The 26,218-nt window shown below is 39.5% G+C and overlaps 1 protein-coding gene across 9 annotated transcripts in view; it reads right to left on the reverse strand.

Moving 5' to 3' along the window:
• Positions 1 to 26,218, reverse strand: part of Nsd1 (nuclear receptor binding SET domain protein 1) — a 117,502-nt gene that overhangs the window by 39,096 nt on the left and 52,188 nt on the right. For all 9 annotated transcript variants that reach the window (XM_028863660.2, XM_028863656.2, XM_028863653.2 and 6 more), the window contains 7 exons: positions 24,470 to 24,594; positions 22,850 to 23,120; positions 20,385 to 20,494; positions 15,320 to 15,395; positions 7,193 to 7,320; positions 6,144 to 6,287; positions 1,103 to 1,226 (listed from right to left, as the gene is read on the reverse strand). In XM_028863660.2, coding sequence (XP_028719493.1) covers positions 1,103 to 1,226; positions 6,144 to 6,287; positions 7,193 to 7,320; positions 15,320 to 15,395; positions 20,385 to 20,494; positions 22,850 to 23,120; positions 24,470 to 24,594 — 978 coding nt within the window. The remainder of the gene's footprint in view (positions 1 to 1,102; positions 1,227 to 6,143; positions 6,288 to 7,192; positions 7,321 to 15,319; positions 15,396 to 20,384; positions 20,495 to 22,849; positions 23,121 to 24,469; positions 24,595 to 26,218) is intronic.

Here is a 26,218-nt window from a genome sequence, read left to right on the forward strand (position 1 = left end):
CTTTCAGAGGATACAATTTTAATTCTCAGCATCCACATGGTAGCTCACAACTATCTGTAAATTCCAATTCCAGGGGATCTCATACCTTCTTCTAACCTACTCATGTATAAGGTATTTAAATGATTCATAGCTATACATGCATGCAAAACTCATAAAATTTTAAGAGTAACAAAAGAAAATCACACACACAGATATAAACACATTTAAAATAAAAGGATATTGCTGGATATGGTGGCACATGCCTTTAATCCCAGCACTTAGAAGGTAGAGGCAGGCAGCTCTTTTTGTGTTTAAGGCCAGCCTAGTCTACTCCAGGGTTATAGAGAAACCCTGTCTCAAGGAAAAGTTGGGGGGAAAAAGGATCTAATGATGTAGGCCCATACAGGCCTTAAGCTCCTAATTTGCCTCATTACATGTGCCAACACCTCAATAGAGTTGTTTTTGTTTGTTTTTTGTTTTTTTGAGACAGGGTTTCTCTGTGTAGCTCTGGAGCTTTTCCTGGAACTCATTCTGTAGCCCAGGCTAGCCTCAAACTCATGGAGGTCCGTCTGCCTCTGCCTCCCAGAGTGCTGGGATTAAAGGCGTGAGCCACCACTGCCCGGCCTCAATAGAGGTGTTTTAAGAAAGAATGAGCTGGACAGAAATGTTGGCTTACACCTACAATCCCAACATTCAGAAAGCCAAGGCAGAAAGAGTGCCAGGAGTTCAAAACAAGCCTAGACTATGGTGTGAGGAAGAGGGAGCGGAGAGTGGAAAGGATGGGAAGAAAGATGATCTTCTGATACATCCTTTAACATAGATGAATCTCAAAGACATTACTACACTTGAGTCACACAGAAATGACTGCATACTATTTTATTTATATGCAGAAACAGCTTTACCTTGGGATCAGTTTATTCAGAGATCATTTCAGAATGATAAAGATAATAAGGCAATTCTATTATCATGTAAGATTATCTGAGGGTTAGGACCTTATAGTACCTACATCTATCTACATGTGCAACAAGTTCACTGTTGTCAGAAAGTGGCATCTTCAATATACCATTTTACTAAAAAACTTAAAATCCTGATTGTATTAGATGGCAGACTTTATCCACTTTACCTGTGCGACACTCATTGCAGATAAACTTTCCTCGAGGCATCTCAGTTAGGCCAAGGCACTCCAGGTGGAAAGCCCCACAGCACTGAGCCTCACATAACAACAGCTCACCCAGTTTCTCACAGTTCTGTAAAGGAAAAGAAATAGATGTGTCTGTAAAAGACTTTATAAAAGTCCCAAATGAAGAGCTCTCATGCTGTCAAAGGTTAAGAAATACCTTTTCTCTGTGAAATCCCCTCATTTATTCAACTTATATTTAATAACTATCTCCTATGTGTCAGGTATAAGAAGATCTCTGGTTTTTATGGGGAGAGATGACACAAAGAAAAAAGTTGTGTCACTTTTCTTGTTGCTGTGATAAATAAATACCCCCAAGAAAAGTAATTTAAGGGAGACAGGATTATTCTGGCTCAAAATTCAAGATACAGTCAGGCTGGGCAGTGGTAGCAAACACCTTTAATCCCAGCACTCAGCAGGCAGAGGCAGGCAGATCTCTGAGTTCGAGGCCAGCCTGGTCTATGGTTCAAGATCCAGGACAGGCTCTATAACTACACAGAGAAATCCTGTCTCAAAAACAAAAACCAAAAAACAAACAAAAGTCTACTATGGTGGGGAGGTCAAGGTAGCAAGGTAGATGTGTGATCTAGCTGGTCACACATCAACTATAATCAGGAGTCAGAGAGCAATGAACAGCTTTAGCTTGGCTCACAGTCTGGAATCTCAGCCAAGGGAATGGCACCATCCACAGTGGGCAAATTCCCCACTTTAATCAATTAATCTACTCAAGATAATCCCTTACAGGCAAGAACAGAGAATAAATAATCCCTCACAAGTGTACCTGGAGGTGATTCCAAATCCTGTCAAGTTGATAATTAACACTAATAATAACACAGGAAAGAGATCAGATAATGAACAATCAGTATTAGGCAGAGAATTCAAATAGCTAACTTGGCTTTGGTTATGAGGATGACGTCTCTAGGCCAGGGTCTGAAAGTTCAAGTTAGGCTGTGAAGAGACAAAGGAAGGGAGCAAGCACAAGGCCCACAGGCAGGAAAAAGTGACTGAAGCCACCAAGAAAGCCACTGTTACTTTCCTAAAGTGAAGACAGGTCATAACTGGCAGGAAATGACATAAAAAAAACAAAAAACAAAACAAAACAAAAAAAACAAAACAAAAAAACAAGGGTCCATAATTTCAGATTTTATTCTAGTACAAAGATGTACTATTGGAGAGCTTTGCCAGATGAAGGCTGAACTCCGGTGTTCATTTTAAAAAGACCCTGCAGCTGGTTACTGGAAAAGAAACTCAAGAACAAAGTTAAGAGCAGACAAAGCAGAAGGCTGTGCAGGAGGCAGTGTCAGCACCAAAGTGAGAGCCTTCGAGATGTCCCTCAAATTACTTCAAAACACAGACCCCTCACACTCCTTCTCTCTTTGTCCCTCTCACTGGGAACCAAACAAAGTTTTGGGCCCATCAAGAAAGAAAGACATCACATCATGAACTGAGACAGACTCATGAAGACATGGTGTCACTCAAGGGAAGAGCTTATGAAATGAAGGTATTATCTCTCATTATGAAAACCTTGGAAATTCCCAATATGTTACTTTTTATCCCATTTGTATCTACACACTGATTCACAACCAAATTCTAGTACAAAAATAAGCCTTATACTATCAACTAGGACACCCATACCACAATCTGTGAAAATCCAAGTCCTTTGTACAAAATGACACAGAAAACTGCATAGTATATACATAATGTTCTTGTGTACTTCAAAACACTTAAATTATAACACCGTTTATAGCGTACATGCTATGTACATAGTTGTTCCTTCAAAAAGCCTCACAACAACCAAGCGTCTATATGAGGCTTAAGAGATGGCTCAGTCAGTAAAGAGCTTTCTTGGCAAGCATGAGAAACTAGGTACAATCCCAACCCATGTAAAAAACTGGGCATGGTGGTGCACACTTGTAAACCCATGCTGGAGAAACAGACAGATTTCTGGATCTTGCCTCAAAAATCAAAATGGACAGGGTTGAGCATGGCAGTACAGCTTTAATCCCAGATGAGAAGGCAGAGGTAGGAGGATCTCTATGAGTTCTAGGACAGTCAGGGCTACATAGTGAGACTCTGTGTCAAAGAAGAAAAAACAAAACAAAACAAAAAACGAACAGCTGCAGAGGAATGACACCCTACTTTTGACTTCTGGCTTCCATCATGAATAAGCACATATGTATACACATGCACACAGACAGACAGACAAACAGACAGACACACACACACACACACACACACACACACACACCACAGTCACAAAATACATACACCTGTACATATGGGTACCCCTCCAAATAAATCTGTAGATGTTCAGTACAGACCCAGCTATCAACTATTACAGTATACATCACAAACAATATAAATAAATTTTCCCAAAGTATTTTTCCATCTATACAATGGTTGAATCCACAGACACCAAAATCTACTATTTGTAACAAAGCAAAAGAAACAGCCAGGATGGTGGCCCAGTACAAGGGAGGCAGAGGCAGATGGATCTCTGAGTTCAAGGGCTATAAAAAGAGAAACCCGTTTATTTAGGTGACAAAAGGTCTTTGTCACCTAAATAAACAAGTACGAAAATGTTAGGGAGAAAGTTAAGCTTAGGGCCTTAATGTAGTAGAAATTACTTATTCTCAAACATTTGACTTTCCTATTATCTATTCCTCCCAAATCAAAACTAAAAATAATGAAAAGAAAAAGAAATCCTGTTTTATATATTTACATATTTAGAGAGCCAGTGACAGTTTTCATACAGTAAGCAAATTCACATTCAATTTAAAATATGAAAATTTCAATTACAGTACAAACTGAATATATTTTTCAAATTAACTACATGGTTTACCGTAACCCCTTAGTTGGGATAACCATATCATTTACCTTTGAACTGGACACTTGAAAAAGGAAGTGCAACAAATGTATGCCCCTCACATCAATCCAGCAAGCCTGGACCACAGGGTTACCCCCTTTCTACCTACTCCTCCTGTCCCACACGTAGCTTAAAATAGTCATGAACTTCATTCTGCCTGTATCTCCCTCCCAAGTGCTTGAATTACAGTGTATAACCATACCAAGCTTGAATTTTTTTTTTTTTTTTTTTAAGATAGGGTCTCACTATATGCCCCTCAATGGCTTGGAACTGATACATAGACTACTAGGCTAATTTCAAACTCAGAGACCCACCTGGCTCTGTCTTTTGAGTGCTAGGACTAAATGTGAGTACCACCTTGACTGGCAAATATTCTTTTAAAAAATGATCTGTGTAAAATGTGTTTACACTCTGACTTGTTTTATCAACAATTAATGAGCATAACTGCTTTTCAGGATCAACACTGTATTTGGAAATTAGTCCAAATATGGAAAACATCCCACCCCCACTCCAAAGAGACAGGGTCTCACTATGTATTTATTACAGGCTGTCTTGGAACTCACTCTGTAGACCAGGCTGGCCTTGAACTCAGAGATCTGCCTGTCCTTGCTTCCACAGTGATGGATTAAAGGTGTGCAACACTCTGTCTGGCTCAGGTAAACTTTCTTAATGTAACAGAGAAAATGACAACGCAAAGCAATGGGATAAAATTGTATCTGTCACAGTAACAGAGCCTGGGCCTGGGATTACTTTTTAGTGTTTCAATTAAAAACAATAGGGTCCAAGCAGGGTGCAGGGAGGCTGGAGTCAAAGCAGGCAGACTTCTGTGAGTTTGAAGCCAGCCTGGTCAACACAGCAAGTTCCAGGCCAATCAGGGCTACTAAGTAAGATCCCATCTCAAAAAACAAAAACCACCAATAAATCAATAAATACAGCGGCAGAGAAAGTGGATCAATGAATAATGCGCTTGCTTTGTAAGCATGGGACCTGAGTTCAAATTCACACACCCCACATAGAAAGCCAAGCCTCCAGTGTGCGTACAATCCCAGCATCTATGGGATGTAAGGAAACGACAAGCAGACCCCTGGATGCTCATGGTCAATGTATCGAAGTTCCAGGGCAAATGGCAGGCCCAGTTTCAAACAAAAAGTGTTGGTCACCTGGGGATCTCCACTCAAAATTGTCCTCAGACCTCCACACGTTATGCCCACATGTACCTGCACATCCACCCATGCACGCACGCACTCGCGCACACACAGACATACACCAAGTATATCAGGTTTTTATAATGTCGGATTTTAAGAATTTACAAAGGTAAATCAAGGAACTGACAACTCACAAAGCCACATAAACACCTCACAAAGAAACAGCAAAACAGGACTAAAAACAACTACATTTGAATCCAGGATGCACCATGACCACATGCAACCGATGTAATCTCTTGTGTAGTTCAATTTCTCATATGCAGAATGGGAATAACAAAAAAAACAACAACAAAAAAACAAAAAAAAACAACTCTACCTTAAAAGATTGTCAGGATGAATAAATGATGTAATGTTCATAAATTAAAGACTAGACAGTGAATATTGTACCAATATTCACCAAATAAAAGAAAAATTTTGAAAACTATAACAACCCTTGAAACATCCCTAATTAAAGAATCAATGGCGTTATGGGGGTACACACCTAAAACCCCAGTATACAGGAGGAGGAAGCAGAAGGATATAGAGTTCAGGGCTAGCCTGGGCTATGTGGGACTGTCTCAAAAACTAAAAACCAACCAAACAAACAAAAACAAAAATTCCAAAGAGAAGGAAGAGGGAGAAGAGGAGGAAGAGGGACACACACACTATGACAGGCAGAGGACAAGAAAATTATTTTTCACTGAGTAAAAACAGATCTCGCTGTTTCTGGAGGCATGTACTCATGGGCCATAAGGACAAACTGTAACCAATATTCAATTAATTCCTTCTCTTTGTTTTTCAAAGGAGACAAAAGAATTATAGCCTTAAAGAGGGATTATCCATAGCCATTTCCTCTAACTGAGATAAGGTCTTTAAGAGAGAAAGAGGGGGTTTCTCAAAAAGGACACATGCAACAAAAATAAGACAAGCACCCTACCTGACAAACGTTCTCCTTGAGTGCTGCTCCTCCACCTCGTTCACCCTGCAATTTTTTGGATGCAGACATCCCAGGATCGTGTTCTATACCGTCTTCAAGAATCTCTTTGGGGCTGGCAGCAGTTCTGTGAATCACCAGTTCTCCCTTGCAGAGAAAAAATAATGTCCCACATCTGTATTATTGATGTCTCCTCCATCTGACCCCCTCCTCCCTCTGGGCTGCTATTTGTCTAGCCATTAAGCACTTACAGATGTTCAGCCAATCACGCGGGCGGACTGCATGCAATGTTAGTTCTAACCCTGCTGTGATTGGACGGGTAGTGGGCGCCTCATGCCCTGCCACTAACTGCTCTGAGGCTGTTCCACTGGAACTTTTTGAGCTGTTCCATTTAAAGGTTTCACTAAGGGAGAGAAAACATTCTTAAGTTTATTTGATTACTTATTTGTCCTTCCAAGATCCGTGTTTCCTAGGCAATGCCCCCCTTGGGCATTCTATTCAAATTAGAAAACACTCGGCAGCAGCATCTGCGATGCTCACTCACTGGATCTAATTCTATTTTTAACTTGAATTCAAAAGCTAGAGGTAGCATCAGTGACTACACTGACGCTCTGTTTAAAATGCATTTCAAAAGCTGATGTTTATAAACATCCCAAATTAAGCAACTGATGGTCAAGAAATAAGCATATGGAATTTCCCCCTAACTGCAGCATTCTTAATTAACTTTTATAGGGAACTAACTAGGTTCATTCATATTATTTTGTTACTTAAGCTGTACTCTCTTGGTTTTAGAACAACTCTACTTATTAAGGAAACAGTTACATATACTGTCTCTGCTATCTTGAGCACAGGATATTATCTTTTTAAGGGGCCATTATCCATAGTTGCAATATGTATTTTGCTAGGGCTGGGCTCTCCATAAGTCAAGATTCTTTAAACCTAATTAATCATCTCTGTAGAACACTATTCTTAGATTCAAGGGAGGGGATGGGACTTCTAGTGTGAAAGGTGATTCTCTTTGGAAGGTAAAAAGGTGAAGAACTGAGTAATACCTCTGAGCGTGGAGCCTCTTTTGAGGAGCCGTCCTTTCTCACTTTTTTATAGTGCACTCTGGCGACTTTGGCTGTAACATGCCTTTGTCGTTTTCGTTTCCTTGGTTTATCAAATATCTTGGTAGTGCCTACGACAGGAAAACAAATGTTACCTAATAGCTAGCTACTCAAATACATGTCCAACAACTTTTATCCTTAAATTAAGGATCCTTAAAAAATTATGGTAAATTACAGTAAAATCTAACTTATATTTAAACAGATGTAGTGTTTATTTATTCATTATTTATATATTTTTGGGAGACAGTCTCTCTCCTTGCTGTAGACCAGGCTTGCCTTGAATTTACTGAGATCCACTTGCCTCTAGTGGGATTAAGTTGTACACCACCAACCCCAGCAGTAATAGGTTTTATCTTACTAGAAAACTATTACTTAAGACAAAGCTAAAAGCTAGCATTTTTTTTTTCCAGCAATCTTATAGCTATGGTTTTATCCTAACTTAATCACTTAACAGAAAGTCCGAGAAAGGAAGAAACAGCAATAAAACATAGTAACTTTCAAAAACATTTTACTTATTTAATGTGTTTATGTGTGTGCCTGAATGCTTGTGCATGTAGTACCTAGGGAAAAGGATGTTGAATTTCCTGGAGCTGGAATGATAGGTAGTTATGAATGGCCTTAAATGGGTGCTAGGAACCTATCCCAGATCATCTTGTAAGAGCAACAAGGACTCAACCACCGAGCCATTTCTCTTGCCTAGAAGGACTTTCTTGAAGTCTATAAAATGTTGCTGCTGAATTTTGAATCAATTTTCATGTTACAAATACTTAATTGAAATTGTTTTTCAATAAACTATCCTACTTAAAAGGTTTTCTGTATCTAGATTAATATAAACAGGTTAGTTTAAGTTATAATGGTTGGGGGGGAGGTTGGAGAGATGGATCAGTGGTTAGGACCACCGGCTGCTTTTCTGGAGGACCCAGGACCAATTCCCAGCATCCACCCAGCAGCGCATAACTGTCTGTAACTCCAGTTCCAGATGATCTGACATCCTCACACAGATGCCTATGCAAAATACCAATGCACATAAAATAAAAACAAATGAATTAAAAAAGAGGCTTTCTGTAAGGTGGAAAAAAATACAGCCAGGCAGTAGTAGCACACACCTTTGATCCCACCACTCGGGAAGCAGAGACAGGTGGATCTCTGTGAGTTTGAAGCCAGCCTGATCTACATAGTGAGTTCCAGGACAGCCAGGGCTACACAGAGAAACCCTGCCCTTAAAAAACCAAAAGTAAATAAATAAATATAAAATAAAACTCATTTAATTTTACATAACTAGTTGGGGACCGTGGCAGGGGCCTCACACAAACAGCAAAGGTAAAGGTCATAAAAGAGACTAAGGGCCAGAGAGATGGCCCACTGATAAAGACACTAGCCTTTAAGTCAACATGGTGGAGGGATAGAACCAACTCCCACGAGTTATCCCCTGAGGTGCACACATATATGTGTACACAAACAAGTAAATGTTGTATGTGCGCAAAATTAAAGCGATTCAAGCAAGGTGTGCTGACACATTTCTAAAAACCCATCACTTGGGTGAAGGAGGATCAGGAGTGCACAGGTCATCCTTACTCGTAGCCTGGGTTACATAAGGCTATCTCTAAGAGAAAGAAAAAGTGTGTGTGTGTGTGTGTGTGTGTGTGTGTGTGTGTGTGTGTGTGTGTGTCTCGCGCAAACGTGTCATGCATGATGGTGCACACCTTTAACCCAGCACTCTGGGAGCATAGGCAAGCAAATCTCTGAGTTCAAGGACAGCCTGGTCTACACAGAGAAATCCTGACTGAAAAACTGTGCACTCACACGGAGATGGGGTGGGGGATGGCAATGGAGGATGGGACTTCATGCACATATAAAAAAGCAGGCAAAACACTCATACATATAAGTAAATCTTACATTTAAAGTAACTGCATTTTATGACAAGATGTAGAGGAAAGGCATTTACCATGCAGGAAAAAATTCTAGTCCCTAGGTTCTAGATTTGAGAAAACAACTTATATCACTACATGGTAAGAACTAAGATGGGGCTGGGGCAATAACTCAGTCAGTAATGCTTGTCTTGCACACATGAGGATCTGAGTTCAATCCTCAGAACTCATGTGAAAGATGCTGGGTATGGTGGCATGCATTTGTAATCCCAGCAAATTAAGGTGGGAGGCAGGAATGGGGGTTTACACATGGAATTCAAGCACTCAAGGAGGCTAAAGATTTGTATGTGTTTGTAGCCAGGCTCAGCTACATAGTAAGTTTCAGACAAGCACAGACTTGTAAGACCTTGTCATAAAGAAAGCATAAGATAAGTCAAAAAAGAATTAAGATTTGTCTTGTGGAGGTAGGAAGGGATGTCCCTATATTTTGTGACAAATTAGGATTATCATTTAGTGGTAGTATATCTTTTAACATTCAACAATTACAATGAATATATAATCTCATCTGGCAAAACTAGAAAAACAAGTTCTAGTTTCTTTTCTTTTCTTGGTTGTTTGTTTTTTTTTTGAGACAGGGTTTCTCTGTGTAGCTTTGCACCTTTCCTGGAACTCAATTTGTAGCCCAGGCTGACCTTGAACTCACAGAGATACGTTTAGCTCTGCCTCCCAAGTGCTTGGATTAAAGGCGTGAGCCACCACCGCCTGGTTTCTTCTTCTTTCCTTTCCTTTTCTTTTCTTCATCCTCCTCCTCCTCCTCCTTAGGATTTATTTATTTTTATTTTATGTACATTGGTGTTTTGCCTACATGTATGTTTGTATTCTCTGAAACTGGAGTTCCAGACAGTTGTAAGCTATTATGTGGGTGCTGGGAATTGAACCTGGGTCCTAATGCGGAGCAGCCAGTGCTCATAACCCCTGAGCCATTTCTCCAGCCCCTAGTTTTTATTTAAATTTTTGTTATGGAAACACCAAGGGAAATATAAACAGGCATTTCATAAGATGTTCTATGATAATTACCAAATGAGCTAAATCTTCAATATGTGAGATCACTTTTCTAACATGAACTCAACAAGTACTTGCTAAGTCTTAAAATATAGAGCCCTTACGATTGTTGCAAGTCACAAAACCTAAGGGCTTCAAGTAAGCTGGGATTACTGCCTGAGTTTACTGCCATCCTTTTCTATACCATTTCTGCACATCACTTTGAGGTAGTAGTATCTTGTTCAGTTATTTCTAGCAGTGCTAAATAAACCTCGTCCATGTTTGATATTCACTAAATGTTTAATATTTAATAAGGTGATATATTAACACTAAAAATTTTTCCTGTAACTAGCTGTCTTAAGGAAGCAAGGTGTTAGAACTTAGTAAATTTTTTTCACTTCCCATGCTAACGCTGAAGCCTACCCCACTGGGAAAGTGTCACTTTCTTAGAGACATCTCCCTGGCCTCAGACTAGACTCCAAAAGCTTCTGAGGGTTCATCAAGAATTCTGAAAAAAGCTGGGCAGTGGTGGCACACGCCTTTAATCCCAGCACTTGGGAGGCAGAGGCAGGTGGATCTCAGGGAGTTCAAGGCCAGCCCAGTCTAGAGAGTGAGTTCCAGAACAGCCAGGACTGTTTCACAGAGAAATCCTGTCTCGAAAAACAAAAAAACAAACAAACAAAAGAATTCTGAAATGCTCTGAGCTCCGGCTAGTGAGATACTTTGGGCAAGGAGCTTATTCCAGACATTTGAGAGGCATGCCCAGCTTTGGTGCATTTTCATTCTGGAGTATATCCACTATTTTCTTATTTACGTTTATTTTTTGACACAGGGTCTCATATGTCCTTGGCAGGCCTAGAACTCCGTATGTAGACCAGGCTGGCCTTAAACTAACAGAAATCCACCTGCCTCTGCCTTTTGAGGGCTATGCTTAAAAATATGCACCACCATAATAACCACCCTTTCTTTTTGTATGTACAGATGTTCACTGAAGACAGAGAGAGGTACTAGATGTCTTAGAGCTGGAGGTAAAAGTGTTGTTAAGCTGCCCTAAGTGGGTACAGGATCTCATAGAGTAGTAAATGCTCTTAATTGCTAAATTACTACTTCTCCATCCCTTGTTTCCACCATTTTAAATAACTTTCCCCTAATTTTAAAGTACTCAGGCCCAGAATTATAAAATGCAAATGTAAAAAATTCCCATCATCTTTTACTTTAAAACTCATCTGAACGAATATATTATTATAGACTGTTTTGTTTTGTGAGACAAGGTTTCTCTGTGTAGACCAGGCTGTCCTCAAACTCAGAGATCCACCTGCATCTGCCTCCTAAGGGCTGGGATTAAAGGTGTGTGCCACCACCACCCGGATTTCAGTTGCAATTTTTATCCTCCTGTCATGAGAACAATTTTCTTCTGATGTTCTAGAACAGGGTCTTACTCTGTGGCTCAGGCTGACGTCAAACTAACACACAGCAGCCCTTGTGCTGAGAGCATAGGCATGTGCCCTTATACCTTGTGGTGCTGAGAATGGACACACAGTGCTTTGTGCATGTTAGGCAAGCCCTCTACCAAGTGACTCTATCATCCCTAAGTCTAGTGTCTTAACACTGTCCAGGCTTTACAAAGCATAGGTCTGTCCTTAAAAGGGCTAACATGCCAAGGATTATGTAATGGGATTTAAGAGGTAGCCTCAGTGTGCCTACTCAGGGACATCCTTGGACAATGATCCCAGGAGACAATGGAGGTTTTTGTTGGGATTATTCACCTCATGCTCTCTGGTATATTCTATAACTGTGGCATTCCTGATTTAGTAGGAGAAAGAATGGATTTGAAAATCATGACCTATACTTATACTTATGGGTAATTTAATAAGCATTTTAGACTGATACCTACTTTAGCATTTGATGGTGAAACTTGTTTTGATACCAGATATAATTTTAATACAATAGCAATGATGTATGCAGTACTTAAAAATGATCTGCACCTTCAAAAACACTCTATCATCTGGTCACAAATGGTGTGTGTGTAAGCACAGAGATGCTATAGCACACAGAGGAGAATGGAGGTGGGTCCTGGCAATTAAAGAAGATTATCAAGACATGCAGAAAGTGCCTTTGGCCACTAAAGACATCTTTCCTGCCCCTGATCTGCAATCTTAATCAGTTAAAACACTTTTAATTCAGTTAAAACTCAAACTTAATTCAGTTAAAACTCAGAGATCTGCTTGCATCTGCCTCCCAAGTGCTGGGATTAAAGGCGTGAGCTGACACACTAGGCCTTTATGCTTAACCTTTATGTGCTCTTAAAATCAAATTTATTTCGAACAAATCTGTATCTACTTTAAAGTACTAAAAGCTGGAGTGGGAGGAAACTTTTAAAAAACAGTTTCAAGACATTTATGCTAGTTAATGAATGAATGAATTAATACCACTGTTTCTGACTACTTTATGGAGATGAGAAGTTACTAGAGTAGGCAATAGTCCATGATCAAGAGAAGAGTTAAGGTTAGTTTTTCTTTTTACTTGGAGGTGCTAAGAAGGGAACTCATGTCTCATGAATGCTGGGCAAATGCTCTATCATGGGTTAAGAGTTTCTGGAACCTGTATTCAAGAAAAAAGAAAAAATTTTTTGTTTTTGTTTTTGTTTTATTATGTAGGTCTGGCTGGCCTGGAATACATTATAGAAACCAGGCTGGCCTTTAAGAGATCCACTCACTTGCTTCATTTTATCAAGTAGTGGGATTATAGGTGTGTACTACCTTGCCCGGCTATAAATACAAAATTCTTATGTGCTGAACCATGTAGGTAAAATTTACAAAGGACAAAGCTTATAAAGGTTTTTATTTATTTTTTAATGTGCATTGGTGTTTTGCCTGTGCATATGTCTGTGTGAGGGTGTCGAGTCCCCTGGAACTAGAGTTACAGATAGCTATGAGCTGCCTTTGGGTGCTGGGTATTGAACCCGGGTCCTCTGGAAGAGTAGTCAGTGCTCTTAACCACTGAGCCATCTCTCCAGTTCCCAACTTATAAAGGTTTTTTAAAAATAAATGAACAAACCATTAAAGTTCCAGAAAAGAGCTGACATTATCTGCAAGCCATTTATTTTAAAAGCAAACAAACTAATGGACAAGTGATTGCCATGACTAAAATCAACCAACGTATTTGCTAACATACTTAACAATCATGGATCATGTTATCAGAAATGTACATCTAAGATTTTGCCAGCAGAGCACATCTAGTGCCATGTGCTCAAATTTGAAGTGTTATTTCAATGACTCTAAAGCCAGAACACAGTTTGTGAAATTTCAAATAATAGAAAAACAAGCCCTTAAAAGTCACTACAGGTGATAGGCTTGGTGGCACATGCCTTTAATTCCAGCATTTGGGAGGCAGATACAGGCAGACCTCTGCGAAGTAAGAAGTCAGCTAGTCTACATTCAGTTTCAGTACAGCCAGAGCTATATAAAGAAACCCTGTCTCAAAAAACTAACAGGATGGTGACAGCTGTATCTTTTACATAAAGAAACTACTAGAGCCTGGTCTACAAAATGAGTTCAAGGCCAGTCAGGGCTACAAAGTGAGACTCTGCCTTTAAAAAAAAAAAAAAATTCAACTACAGGGTCAGGAAAAGGAGAAGTCAAGCTGGAAGTAAGTAGTAAGTTTCCTCCATGTTAGCCAGCTTTCATAATCCCATTATAGTGCTAGGGAAGCTACAAAACCTGCCAAACAAGCTGCGCCCACTGGTGGCAATGACTGGTCTAATAGTGGAGTAACCAACCACTGTTTTATTGAATCTGAGGCCTGCTCCATTGGCTGGAATTCATAATTGGTACTATAAAGCAATCAAAAGCCCTTGACTAGAAAGGCCACAGGTCTAGGAAGGGAGGAGGGGAAAACCTGGTTTGTTGTTGTTTTTGCTGTACGACATGTGGCCAAGCTACTATGTCTATACCCATAGATCAATGCTGCTTTCAGTCTTGCTTTTCTTGCAGTGGGCCGTAGTTAATATAGATACTTATAACAGGTCAAAGTGCAGAAAGTAAGTGGCTGTAGAGTACTCAGAACTAAACAATACATCTACATCAACCCACTAAAGATTAGGGAATACTGGGAATAAGGAACAGAGTGACTGCGACAGCCAGGGAAGGAGGAATGCTGTTGAACTGTCTTCTAGGTATGGCGCGGCTATTGTACTCATGAACTCACAGCAGCTACGATTACGTGTCAGCAACCCATCAGGAGCTAGGAGGGACTTAAGAGACCCCACCTTTCTCTAAGGAATCAGTGAAAGCAGTAACAGCTGAGAGAAAGGGAGAGTAGTTTTCTTCAGTGTACAGTCACTAGGAACTTGCCCATTTCCAGTCAGTAACACCCCACCTATGTTATGCAAGAAGCTAACTGGAGATTTGTAGGGGAAGCATTATAGTGGGAACAGAAAAAAAATGAAGTAGAAATAAATTTTTTTTCTTACATAGAGACAACTAAATCATATGTTCTCTTTTTCAAGCATATGCTAGCTGACCAATGGTCACAGATGTACGAGAAGAAAATAAACACAATTTAGATATGATAAAAAGTAAACTAAAACAATTTTTTTTTTTGGTTTTTCGAGACAGGGTTTCTCTGTGTAGCTTCGTGCCTTTCCTAGAACTCACTTTGGAGACCAGGTTGGCCTCAAACTCATAGAGATCCACCTGCCTCTGCCTCCCCAGTGCTGGGATTAAAGGCGTGCGCCACCACTGCCCGGCAAACTAAAACAATTTGTGAAGGACAACTCAGATGATTTATGATTTCCTTCTCAAACTGCACTGGACATTTCCTAACAAAGAAATCAAAACTGAATAATGCTATGAAATTAATAGTACAATCTGGAGAGTTAGATTACTTAAGAAAATTAAGGAGGAACTGATATTTTACAATTGGTCCAAATATTTCCTTACTAAAAAAAAAATAGTAATAATTAAACTTCATTTAACTAGTAACAGCATAAAACTTAAAAATAGCCATAAATCCCTATGATTTCAGAAAGCATACTGTGGTCAGAAAGTCTCAAAACTATAATTGTACTAGTTCATAATTTTATACACGATATTACCTTTCTAGGCAAAAAAGTGCTTTGAATTTGCCTGCTTTACATTTTCTCAATATCAAAAATACTCACCTCCACCGAACTCTTTCAAATGAGATGAGGCACGTGAGTCACCAATGCCGTTCTCCAAGCGACCCACTTCAAAGCACTGTAAATAAGCAAAAAGCAATAGGATTTACTTAGGTACAGAAAACCATTCTTTAGCACCTTATTGCCAAAATTAAGGATAGCTACTATCATAGCAACAAATCCTGGGTTATTGTGGCAATAGCTACTGTCAGCACAATAATTTAAGTACTCAGAAAACTGAAGCAGGAGGACCACAAGTTGTAGGTGGAGATTAGACAATAAGATCTTGCCTTAAAACAGAAGAAACAAAACCAAAAAAGCAAAAAAAAAAAAAAAAAAGCAAAAAAAAAAAAAAAAAAAAGGACCATACTGGCTGTAGTGGTGCATCAGGAGTTCAAGGTCATCCTCTGCTACATAGGGAATTTTAAGCCAACCTGGCTACATGAGACCCTGTCTTAATTCTGTGTTTTCATGTAATATAGACACACACACACACACACACACACACACACACACACACACACACACAAACACACACAAACTTAAGTTTCTTAAGTCGAGAAACAAATGTGAAATACTTGATTGATACCCATGTCATCATTATGCAAGGACCCAATTCCCTGTACGTTCCGATTTTAGTATATGTTCTGTTTAAATGAGTACTACATCAAACAGAACTGACAAACTAACTCAGTGAACAATCAACATAGAAGAGAAAAACAACTCTAAATCATGGAATAGCATGACAGCTTACCACTACAGATTAACGTTATTATTAAACCCCAAAATGAAGTGGGGGACTCTATTTACAAGGAGAAAGGAGACCAGTTAAGGGGGATAAGGGATACTGGAAGCAGAGTAAGAGAAGGTAAGGGCTGAGAGCAATGGACAATGAAACCCATTGCTTTGTACACTAAACCTAAAACTCTAGAAAAAGGAGAGAAAACTATATCTGGCTATAGTCCTTAAATAAATGATATTCTATTAATATGAAAATAAACACTTGCAGGACAATGTGGTGCATGCCCTTAATTCCAGCACTCAGTAGGCAGAGGCAAGTGGATTTCAAGAGGCCAGCCTGGTCTACAGAGAGAGTTCCAGGACAGCCAGGCTTATACTGAGAAACCCTGTCTCGAAAAAACAAAGAAAAGAAAATACTCAAAATGAGGCTGCCTTCTAGACATGACATTGTTGTTACACTCATAAACTGACATGGCAGTTGTAGCTGAGTGGCAAGAGTATTTGCCTAGAATGTATGAAGGCCTGGGTGCAGGCCTCAGCTCCCGGCTCCCTAACAACCAAATGCAAAACCTCCAAGTATTATGGCACATGCCTGTAATCATGCCTAAAATTCCAGCACTTAGCAGGTTATGGCAGGAGGATTGATAGTTTGAAGTCATCCTGGGATATATAGTAAGACCCTGTCCTAAATAATTACTTTTGTTAAAGAAATTAAGACATAATGTTGCACTGGGGGAGGGGGGAGGCATATAGATTGTATACAGAGACCATGTCTTGCTGTGGGATGTCTCTCTGTATGCTGTGAATATGTGTTTCTCCCAATGGCTGATAAACAAAGCTGCATTGGCCTATGGCAGGGAGGAATGGGTCCCGGTGAGAACATCCAAGAGAGACAGTGAGAGGAGAAAGGAGAGTGAGGGAGACACCAAACACCGTCCAAGGAGCAACATGGAATGGGACGCAGGTAAGGCCACAGGACATGTGGCGATACATAGATTAATAGCTGTGGGTCAAGTTAAGTTATACGAGCTAGATAGTAAGAAGCAAGAAGCCATGGGCCATACAGTTTGTAGTTAATATAAGCCTCTGAGTAATTATTTTATAAGCTGCTGTGGGACTATGGAGCCGAGCGGGACTGGAGAAACTCCCAGCTACAACGTCTCAAAATAAAAATAAAAAAACTTGAAATGAAATATAAAGCATAAATACAAACCAAATAAGTTAGTATGCAGCAAAAAATTAGGCCCTTAGAACAGGATTATAAGACCTAAGCTTGCTCCAGCTAAGTAAGGACAAAAGTCCAAAAACTATGATTTTATAATATTCTGGTTTTTCTTTTTGAGATTCATTAAAAAAATTTTTTTATGGTTCAATTATTTTGTGTTCTTGGGGAGCAATGTGTGCATGCAACTATAGGGGACTGAGGTGGTCAGAGGACAACTTAGAGTTGGTTCTTTCCCCCCATCATGTGGTTCTAAATCAAATTCAGGTCATCAGGCTTGGTAGTAAGTCCTTTACTCTCTAAGCCATCTCTCAAGTCAAACTTCTAAAGAACCAATACCAGTCATTTTTGACAACAGAATTAATTTTCTGTGTACCATTAATGCTGGATTTCTCACTGTTACTGAAAAGTAATTCTGTAACTGCAAAATCATGACATCAAACATTTGAACTTAAAGAGATTTTAATACAGCTAACTCATTCTGAGGTGTTACACAGAAACAGTATCAAAGTAGATTAGTAGCATAAGAGAAATAACACAAGTCAGGTAAAATGTTTTCAGCTTGGGGGTGGAGTGGGTCACAAGCAGGCCATTGCTTCTCATGCCAGTAACTCTGATAGTTGGGAGGCTGAGAAAGGATCGTAAACAAACGAGGCCAGCCTATTATATATACAGTAATTGCCAGTACAGACTACAACAGAGCAAAAACCTGGCTTTAAGTAAATAAATATTAGCAACAACTTTATCGTCATCATAAAAAGTTTCTTAAATTATTTTCACTTGTAAAGAAAATCTCAGTTTAGTGATACAGACTAAAATGAAGGTTGCTGGGGAGGCTGAGGCAGGAGGTTCTTAAGTGCCAGGTCTGCCAGTATGCCCAAGTAAACTGTTCATCAAGGCAAGGCAATTTAATGAGGCTCCGCCCATAGAACAAAGAAAGAAGAGGGCTGGGCTGGTGAAACAGTGGCATGAATGTTAGAGGAATAACCAACCACTTTTTGAATTGGATTTAAGGTCTGATTCATGAGACAGTATCCATCCATACCTGATGCTGTCAATGAGGCCAAGAACCCACGGCTAGATAAGTCATGAAAGTGTTTTCTAGACACAACAGATTAGGATGCACATAGAAACTAAGATTCGGACAGCATGCACAGATTCAAACCAGACAAAATCCCAGGATAGAGGAGGGGAGGTGGACATGAAGTCTTACCACTAGTTGAGGAGCTATTGCATTTGACTGTTAATGGATAAGAGAAAGTTAGTGTAGTACACTTGGTATATCAACCACACTCCAGGGGAAGCACCAATGCCAGGAATAGTTGGTCAACACAAACCGGACTCGATGATTTTTTGGTCTTTACTTCCAAAATTATTTGTTTATGAGAGACATTAATCCCAGTACTTGGGAGTCACACACCTTTAATCCAAGCACTTAAGATCTCGTGCCTTTGCTTGGAAAACACACATGCCTTTAATCCCAGCAATAAGAAGGCAGTGATAGGGTGGGCAGAGAAAGGTATATAAGGAATTAGGAGACAGGAACTAAAGTGTTTCGGCTGAGGAAAGCTTTTCAGGCTGAGGGGTCCTAGAGGTAAAAGGTGGCCTGTTCTTTTATCTCTCTGATCTTTCAGTATTTACCCCAATTTCTGGCTCCAGGTTTTTTAACAGTAAGACTATTTAGCAATTCGAGTTTGGAGGGAGGGGGGACAACACAAAAATATACCAAAGAATGCATGCTGAACATGTGTGAGCTCTAGGCTTAATTTCTAATACTGCGAAAAGGAAAGAAAGAAAAAAACAAAACAACCACCTGAAGCCAGCTTATGTCAACGTATATATTACAAAACAGAGAGATCAAGTCCGCATAATGAAACTCTGTAATTTCTATGTAAATTAATCTGCATTGCCCCCACCTCTACCCTGCCACAAGGGAAGTTTTGAGAACTTCCCTTTGGATTATTGAAAATACAAATACTACATGCACTGTTTTCTCCTACATATAGCATAATATATAATAGACCTGAATTTTTAATTAGGCACATGCAAAACTATATTATACTATAATAAATTATGTGAATGTGGTTTCCTTCCTTCTCTTTCTTAAAACATCTTATTTGTACTACATACCAGAATTCATGTCTTCTTCATATCTATTTTATGCATAAGCCAGTCCCTCCTCTTCTAAAAAGGCTCATTTTTAATCACAAAGTAGATTTGCTTTACATAGTATTTCTCATTAATCAACTTCCCAACTCTGTTGGAAAGGTGGCATATCCACCAGCAGACAATGTTTCTACAGTAATTTTTAGATAGTTCAATTCAAACCTAACCCTAAATCTCTGTAGCTAAATTTCATTTACAAAACATGGCTTTCTGTTACATTTTTCCGATGTTTTTATAATGGCTCAATTTTTATAACACACCTCTATGCCATCAATTGGAACATACTTTCTGGTTTATGTGTTCCATCCACAAATGCAGTGCCTTTTCCATTTTAATTGGGCACTTCTGTAGTCTGAGGAATAGTATCAAAAGTTTCACAAATTTCTTTTTCTTCATAATTTCATGGGTAGATAGTTCATTCTTAATATATTTCTCAGCAAGCTCAACATACAGTTTTCTTTCCTCATTAACTCAAGAACATTTACCTTTCTTTCCCCTTAAAGAAAGCACTTACTAGGCTCTTTAGCATATCTAAGCTGTCAGCATCACCACACTTGTACTTTGTAATCACAATAGGTCAAAAGGATTACTTGAAAGCAGACATTGTGATAACATGAATTAACACAGTAACCCACACAATGACACAGATGGAAAGCCTGGACAAAAGGATAAGTCATATCCAGAGCATAAGATACTATAGCATGGTTATCTTATCACACTCTACACATGCATTTTAAATATGAATTGTGTATTTCTTGAATTTGCCATTTAATACTTTCAGAGTATAGTTATTAGTTACTTGGAACTGTAGAAAGCAAAACCACAATTAGGGAACGATGACTATGCATATCAATGTTAAAAATACTACTAAAAATGCAATTTTTTAATCATGTATTTCCTGGTTTTAAGCTTATTTTAGACTGGACAAAAATAACGTACCTTTCTAGAAAGGCCAAGTTCACCCTTCTTGGGCATAAATCCAGGGTCTAAATCATTGGATTCAAGAAGTTTCTTAGTTGGTTTTCTTTGACGCTTACTTTCATAATTTCCTGAAATGCACATAATTTTTCCTTAGATGCTTTAGAAACTGAGCACACACTAATTTTGAAAAATGAAAATCTGTATTAATGAGTCAAATTCTTGTTTGCATTATTCATCATGTTATAAGGAAGGGTACAGTAAGAATGTATTATTCTAAAATAGTGCTTACTATAAAACACATTAAATATTACTCAATGAAGACACACATTAATTAGTGTATAATGACTGTGGGTATGTGTGAACCACAGAATAAGGGCAAAATCAAAAGGACTAAAGTGCATTCATAGCCATCAACTGAGAGTGAGAATAAAGAAAGTAGAGCAGGATTCTGGGCACAAATGGACTAGAACTACATACATAGTTCAAGGCTTTCAAAATAAAGTAAAACAAAGCTAGGGGGTGGTGGCAGCACATGCCTTTAATCCTAACACTCAGAAGGCAGAAGCAAGGATTTGTTTACAGAGTGAGTTCCAAGACAGGGCTATAGAGAAAGCCTGTCTTGAAAGCCAATGCCCCTCCCCAAAGACCAAAAAAACCAAACAAACAGGAAAACAAACTGGGTGTGGTAGTTCACCCCTTTAATCCCAGCACTGCAGAGACAGAAGTGAGTAGATCTCTGTGGGTTCAAGACCAGCCTGTTCTACCTATAGAGTTCCAGGACAGCTAGTGATAGAGACACGCACTCTCTCTCAAAAAAGGAAAAAGGTAAAACAAATAAATGATACTACAATATAAATGTGTATGCTTGAGCACACACATCTGCACATACACGTTTGTGTGATACAGTAAGTACTTCTTCCTGTTCCTTAAAACATATCCTTTAGTTTGGCCGAGACGGCATAGTGTATAAAATCACTTGGTGCCAAGCCTGACAAGTTAACGTAAGTCTGATTCCAGAACACATGTGATAGAAAACTGTCTCCCTCAAAGTTGTCCTCTAAACTCCACAAATAAATGCAATTTTAAGAATTTTTTAGGAATGGACATGTAGCTCAGTGGTAAGGCACTTAATTGGCCTGTGTCAAGCCCTAGGTGGGATTCTTGGCATGGCAAAAATTAAAACAGCACAACATAAAAGAAAAATCTTTTTTTTTTTTTTAAAGGAAAAATACCAGTAACTAATGTTGGGAATGTATAGATAATAACTTATTATTATCTAACTGTGAGGACATGTAAGAGTTCACCCCACTCCTTGGCTGACTACAGTAACCAACAACCAGAGGGTGACAGAAACGTTTAGATTTCATTCTCCCCAGGTGACATATGAAATAATGAAATGAAAACCGGTTGGAAATGAACTTCAAGGGAATACTGAAACTTACTAGATATTTACTATGTTTTCAAAACTCAAATACTACACATTAATTATTTTTATGCTGTTGTTAGGGTATACCTGTGGAGGCCAGAGGTCAACTTTACAAGTTGTTCCTCAGAGGCCATCTACCTTGTTTTTTGAGATTTAGTCTCTCATTGGGGCCAAGGGCTCACAAATTACACAAGGCTATCTCTGTCTGGCATTACAAACGTGCACCCCTACACCTGGAATTTTAATATAGGTCCTAGGGAATGAACCGCAGCAGCAGCAATCACCTCATTAACTGAGTTATTATTCCAGCTCTGATTATGATCAGTTTATACATGATGAAACAACTTCAGAGATTAAACAAATATCCAAGGAACACATGAACTGGTAGAGCTAGTAGGTGAAAGAAAGAAACTTAGGTTTCGCCAGGTGTGATGGCACATACCTTTAATCCCAGCACTTGGGAGGCAAAGGCAGGTGAATCTTTTTGAGTTCAAAGCCAGCCTGGTCTACAGAGTGATTTCCAGGAGAGCCAGGGCTACACAGTGACCCCATGGTGGGGACAGGGGAGGATTAGGTTTCAAGTTCTTTTATTTTTTCCTCTCAAGATTTTTATTTGTTTGTTATGTACAGTGTTCTGTCTGTATGTGCACCTGTAAGCCAGAAGAGGGCACCAGATCTCATTATAGATGGTTCTGAGCCACCACCTGGTTGCTGGGAATTGAATGCAGCACCTCTGAAAGAGCAGCTCTTAACCTGGTTTCAAGTTCTTATTTCCCCTGTGTGCAGCACTCCTACTTGTTTGCTGGCTCACACTGCAGCTGATCAATAATCACAAAAGGACAATAAAACAAGGGAGTTTCTAAAAGCATTTCCTTCATAGTGCTCCACAAATTCATTTGTGGCAGAAACATATCAAATTAGTCACCACTTTAGGGATTGCCTCGAATAAAATTGTTGTATACAGTAAAGGTGTCAGCTTCACAACAACACATAGTAGAAATTTCCTGCTGCATCCAATCATATCTGCTTATACATTGAGACCCCATCCCCACCTTACCTGGTGTCTTAACAAGCAATTCCTCAGACTCAAGGGCAGGCCGCGGAGAGACTTCTGGAGCCACAGGAACAGATAAGGTCAGCTGTGGCAACTCAGCATGTCCAACTCCAAGATCTGACTGAGCCAAGGGCCCTTCCAAAAACGGAGCCTCTCTTTCAAGAACTGGAGGCTCTTCTTTAGTTGAAATCAAAGAATTCTCATCCACCTGCTTGTTCTGAGCACTAGAGCGACATCGGGCAAGAAGGTTTTCGTCTTCACAGCGGGAACTTACCTAAAATCAGTAGGTACAAATTGAATACCCAGGCCAAAATTATTAGAATTTACAAAAAAGGGGGGGGGGCATTAAAAAACATAAGAGATTCTGGACTGAGCAGTGGTAGCTCACACCTTTAATCCCAGCACTCAGGAAACAGGCAGAGTCAGGCAGATCTCTGTGAGTTCAAGGCCAGCCCAGCCTGGTCTACATATCAGTTCTTGGACAGCCAAGGATACACAGAGAAACCCTGTCTTGGAAAAACAAAACAAACACAAGAGACTCTGATACGTGCTAGGATATGGATTAAGCTTGAGGATATTATGCTAAGGGAAACAGACCAAAGTATTATAAAACTACACTAATCTGAATCTAGAAGAATCAAACTCATAGAGACGAAAATACAATATGAGAAATGATAGGAAGGGGAATTATTTGGCCACTAAGTATTATTTTTCAGTTTAGGGAAACAAAAATTTCTAGAGATGATTGACATTTATGGCTGTATAATAGCAGAACTATGCTTACTATTATAAAACTGAACACTAAAAAAAAAGTCTTTTGATTTTATAACCACTAATAAAATGAACAGACAAGGTTCCTCAACACTTTTTTGGGGTTGGGTGGTGGGGTGGGGTGGGAGAGAGTTGAGACAGGGTTCCTCTGTGTAGTTTTGGTGCCTGTCCTGGATCTGGCTCTATAGACCAGGCTGGCCTTGAAATCACAGAGATCCACCTGGTTCTGCCCCCACCCCCAGGTGTGGTGCTTCCTCAACACTTTTTTTAAACCACAGAGTAATGGTTAATACAGTAAAGGACATTCCTTGGCTACTAATTACACACATAGTGCTTATTCACAAAGGTATAAAATAAAGCTAAAGAGATTAGTCAACACTATGACAACTTTAGTTCACTAAAAAAAAGTTAGGGTAAAATTATGTATTTTGACATCATTATCCAGGTTTTTTGTTTTGTTTGAAGCAGGGTTTCTCTGTGTAGCTTTGGAGCCTGTCCTGGTTGACCTCGAACTCACAGAGATTCGCCTGGCTCTGCCTTCCTAGTGCTGGGACTAAAGGCGTACGCCACCACTGCCCAGCATTATCCAGGTTCTTAATATTGCATCATAACAATATTAAATACTTAAATACTCTTCAAAAGCAGAGGGGAAAATGAACAGAAACGTAAGTAGATTCACTTATACACTTTCTGAATGACTAATACAGGGCAGGCAGGCACTGAACTACAAGCTAATAGAAAAAAACAAAACATCAGAGAAGGCAAGATCCCAGTGAAAGAAAGGATTGTCTTCTGAATATAAAATATGATATTACAAGTGAAACTACCATCTTCTGAAATGTTGCAGCATACCTTATGCACTTGTTCCTGTACCTTCTTTTGTTTTTTCTTAGGAGCAAATATCTGATCATATTCTTCTGTATACTCCAGAAGCCACTTGCTTGGCTTCCTAAGGCGTTTCTTCTCTGACCGAATAGCTAAAAGAGAAAATAATTTCCCTATTAATTAATGAATTTAATTAATTAAACTTACTCTTTCATGAAACCACTACTACACCCCTGAAAGTAAATTCCTGCTTACTAAGAGGCTCAAAACGATTTTAAAAGATATAAATGGATCTGGTTAAGAAGTTTGACATTATTTGCTACGGTTTATCAAAAACAAAACTCGGGGGGGGGGTACTTTATATAAACTAAATTCCCCATATACACAATTCTCCCTTAGTAAGGAAAAGATTAAGCTGAAACCAGCATTCTGTATAGCGATACAAAGTTAGCATCTATCTAAAAATAAAAACACAGAGTACTAACTGGGTAAACTGGAACAAGGACCTGATAGTCTTCAGAATAAGAAAAACCTTGAAAACTGGGCATGATATCTAAGGCAGGAAGACTGCTGCAAGTTCATGGCAAGCACAGGCTACACAAAGCTAAGTTTCATGCTAGCCTGGGCTTATGAATAACTTTGTCTCGCATGCTGGAGAGATGGCTCAGAGGTTAAGAGCACTGCTTGCTCTTCCAAAGGTCCTGAGTTCAATTCCCAGCAACCACATGGTGGCTCCCAACCATCTGTTATGAGACCTGGCACCCTCTTCTGGTCTGCAGGGATATGTGCAGACAGAACACTGTACACATAATAATAAATAAATAAATCTTTTTTTTTTTTTTTTTTTTTTTTGGTTTTTCGAGACAGGGTTTCTCTGTGTAGCTTTGCGCCTTTCCTGGAGCTCACTTGGTAGCCCAGGCTGGCCTCAAACTCACAGAGATCCGCCTGGCTCTGCCTCCCAGTGCTGGGATTAAAGGCGTGTGCCACCACCGCCCGGCATAAATAAATCTTAAAAAAAAAAAAAGAATAACTTTGTCTCAAAAACAAACAAAACAGCAAACACAAAAATACAAACACCTTAGGGAGCCAAGCTCATGACTTCTAGAAGGATATACAACCTAACAGGGTCAGGTATTTGCTCCATTTCTCCTACTTGGTCCCACTCTGTCTCCGTTTTAAAACATTTACTTTGATAAAATTTAGCACACTGAGCTAACACCTACATAACATAAAGGCATGGGTCTGTTTAGGAGGCAAGAGGTTATTTGACAAACTATGTGGAAGCTGTTCCTGCCTCAAATGAATATGGTATTGCTGCTTTTGATGAAAAGGAAAGCAATTAGAAGCTAGTTGTGTAGTGTGCACCTTTAATCGCAGCACTCAGGAGGCAGAGGCAGGAGGGTCTCTGTGAGTATGAGGCCAGCCTGGTCTACACAGAGAGTTCCAGACCAGCCAGGGCTGTACAGTGAGACCATCTCCAACAACAAATGAATGTATTAATTCAAGAAAGCCATCCTGGGACCACAGGGAGACCCTATCTTTTTTTATCCTTTTTTTTTTTTTTTTTTTTTTGGTTTTTTGAGACGGGGCTTCTCTGTGTAGCTTTGCGCCTTTCCTGGAACTCACAGAGATCCACCTGGCTCTGCCTCCCGAGTGCTGGGATTAAAGGCGTGCACCACCACTGCCAGGCAGGAGACCCTATCTCAAAAAATGAAGAGGAAGGGGAGTGGGGACAAGAAATTGTTGAGGTCAAATATTAAAAGGCTGGAATACTCG

This window comes from Peromyscus leucopus, chromosome 5 (assembly GCF_004664715.2).
Source record: "Peromyscus leucopus breed LL Stock chromosome 5, UCI_PerLeu_2.1, whole genome shotgun sequence".
Classification (NCBI taxonomy): domain Eukaryota; kingdom Metazoa; phylum Chordata; class Mammalia; order Rodentia; family Cricetidae; genus Peromyscus; species Peromyscus leucopus.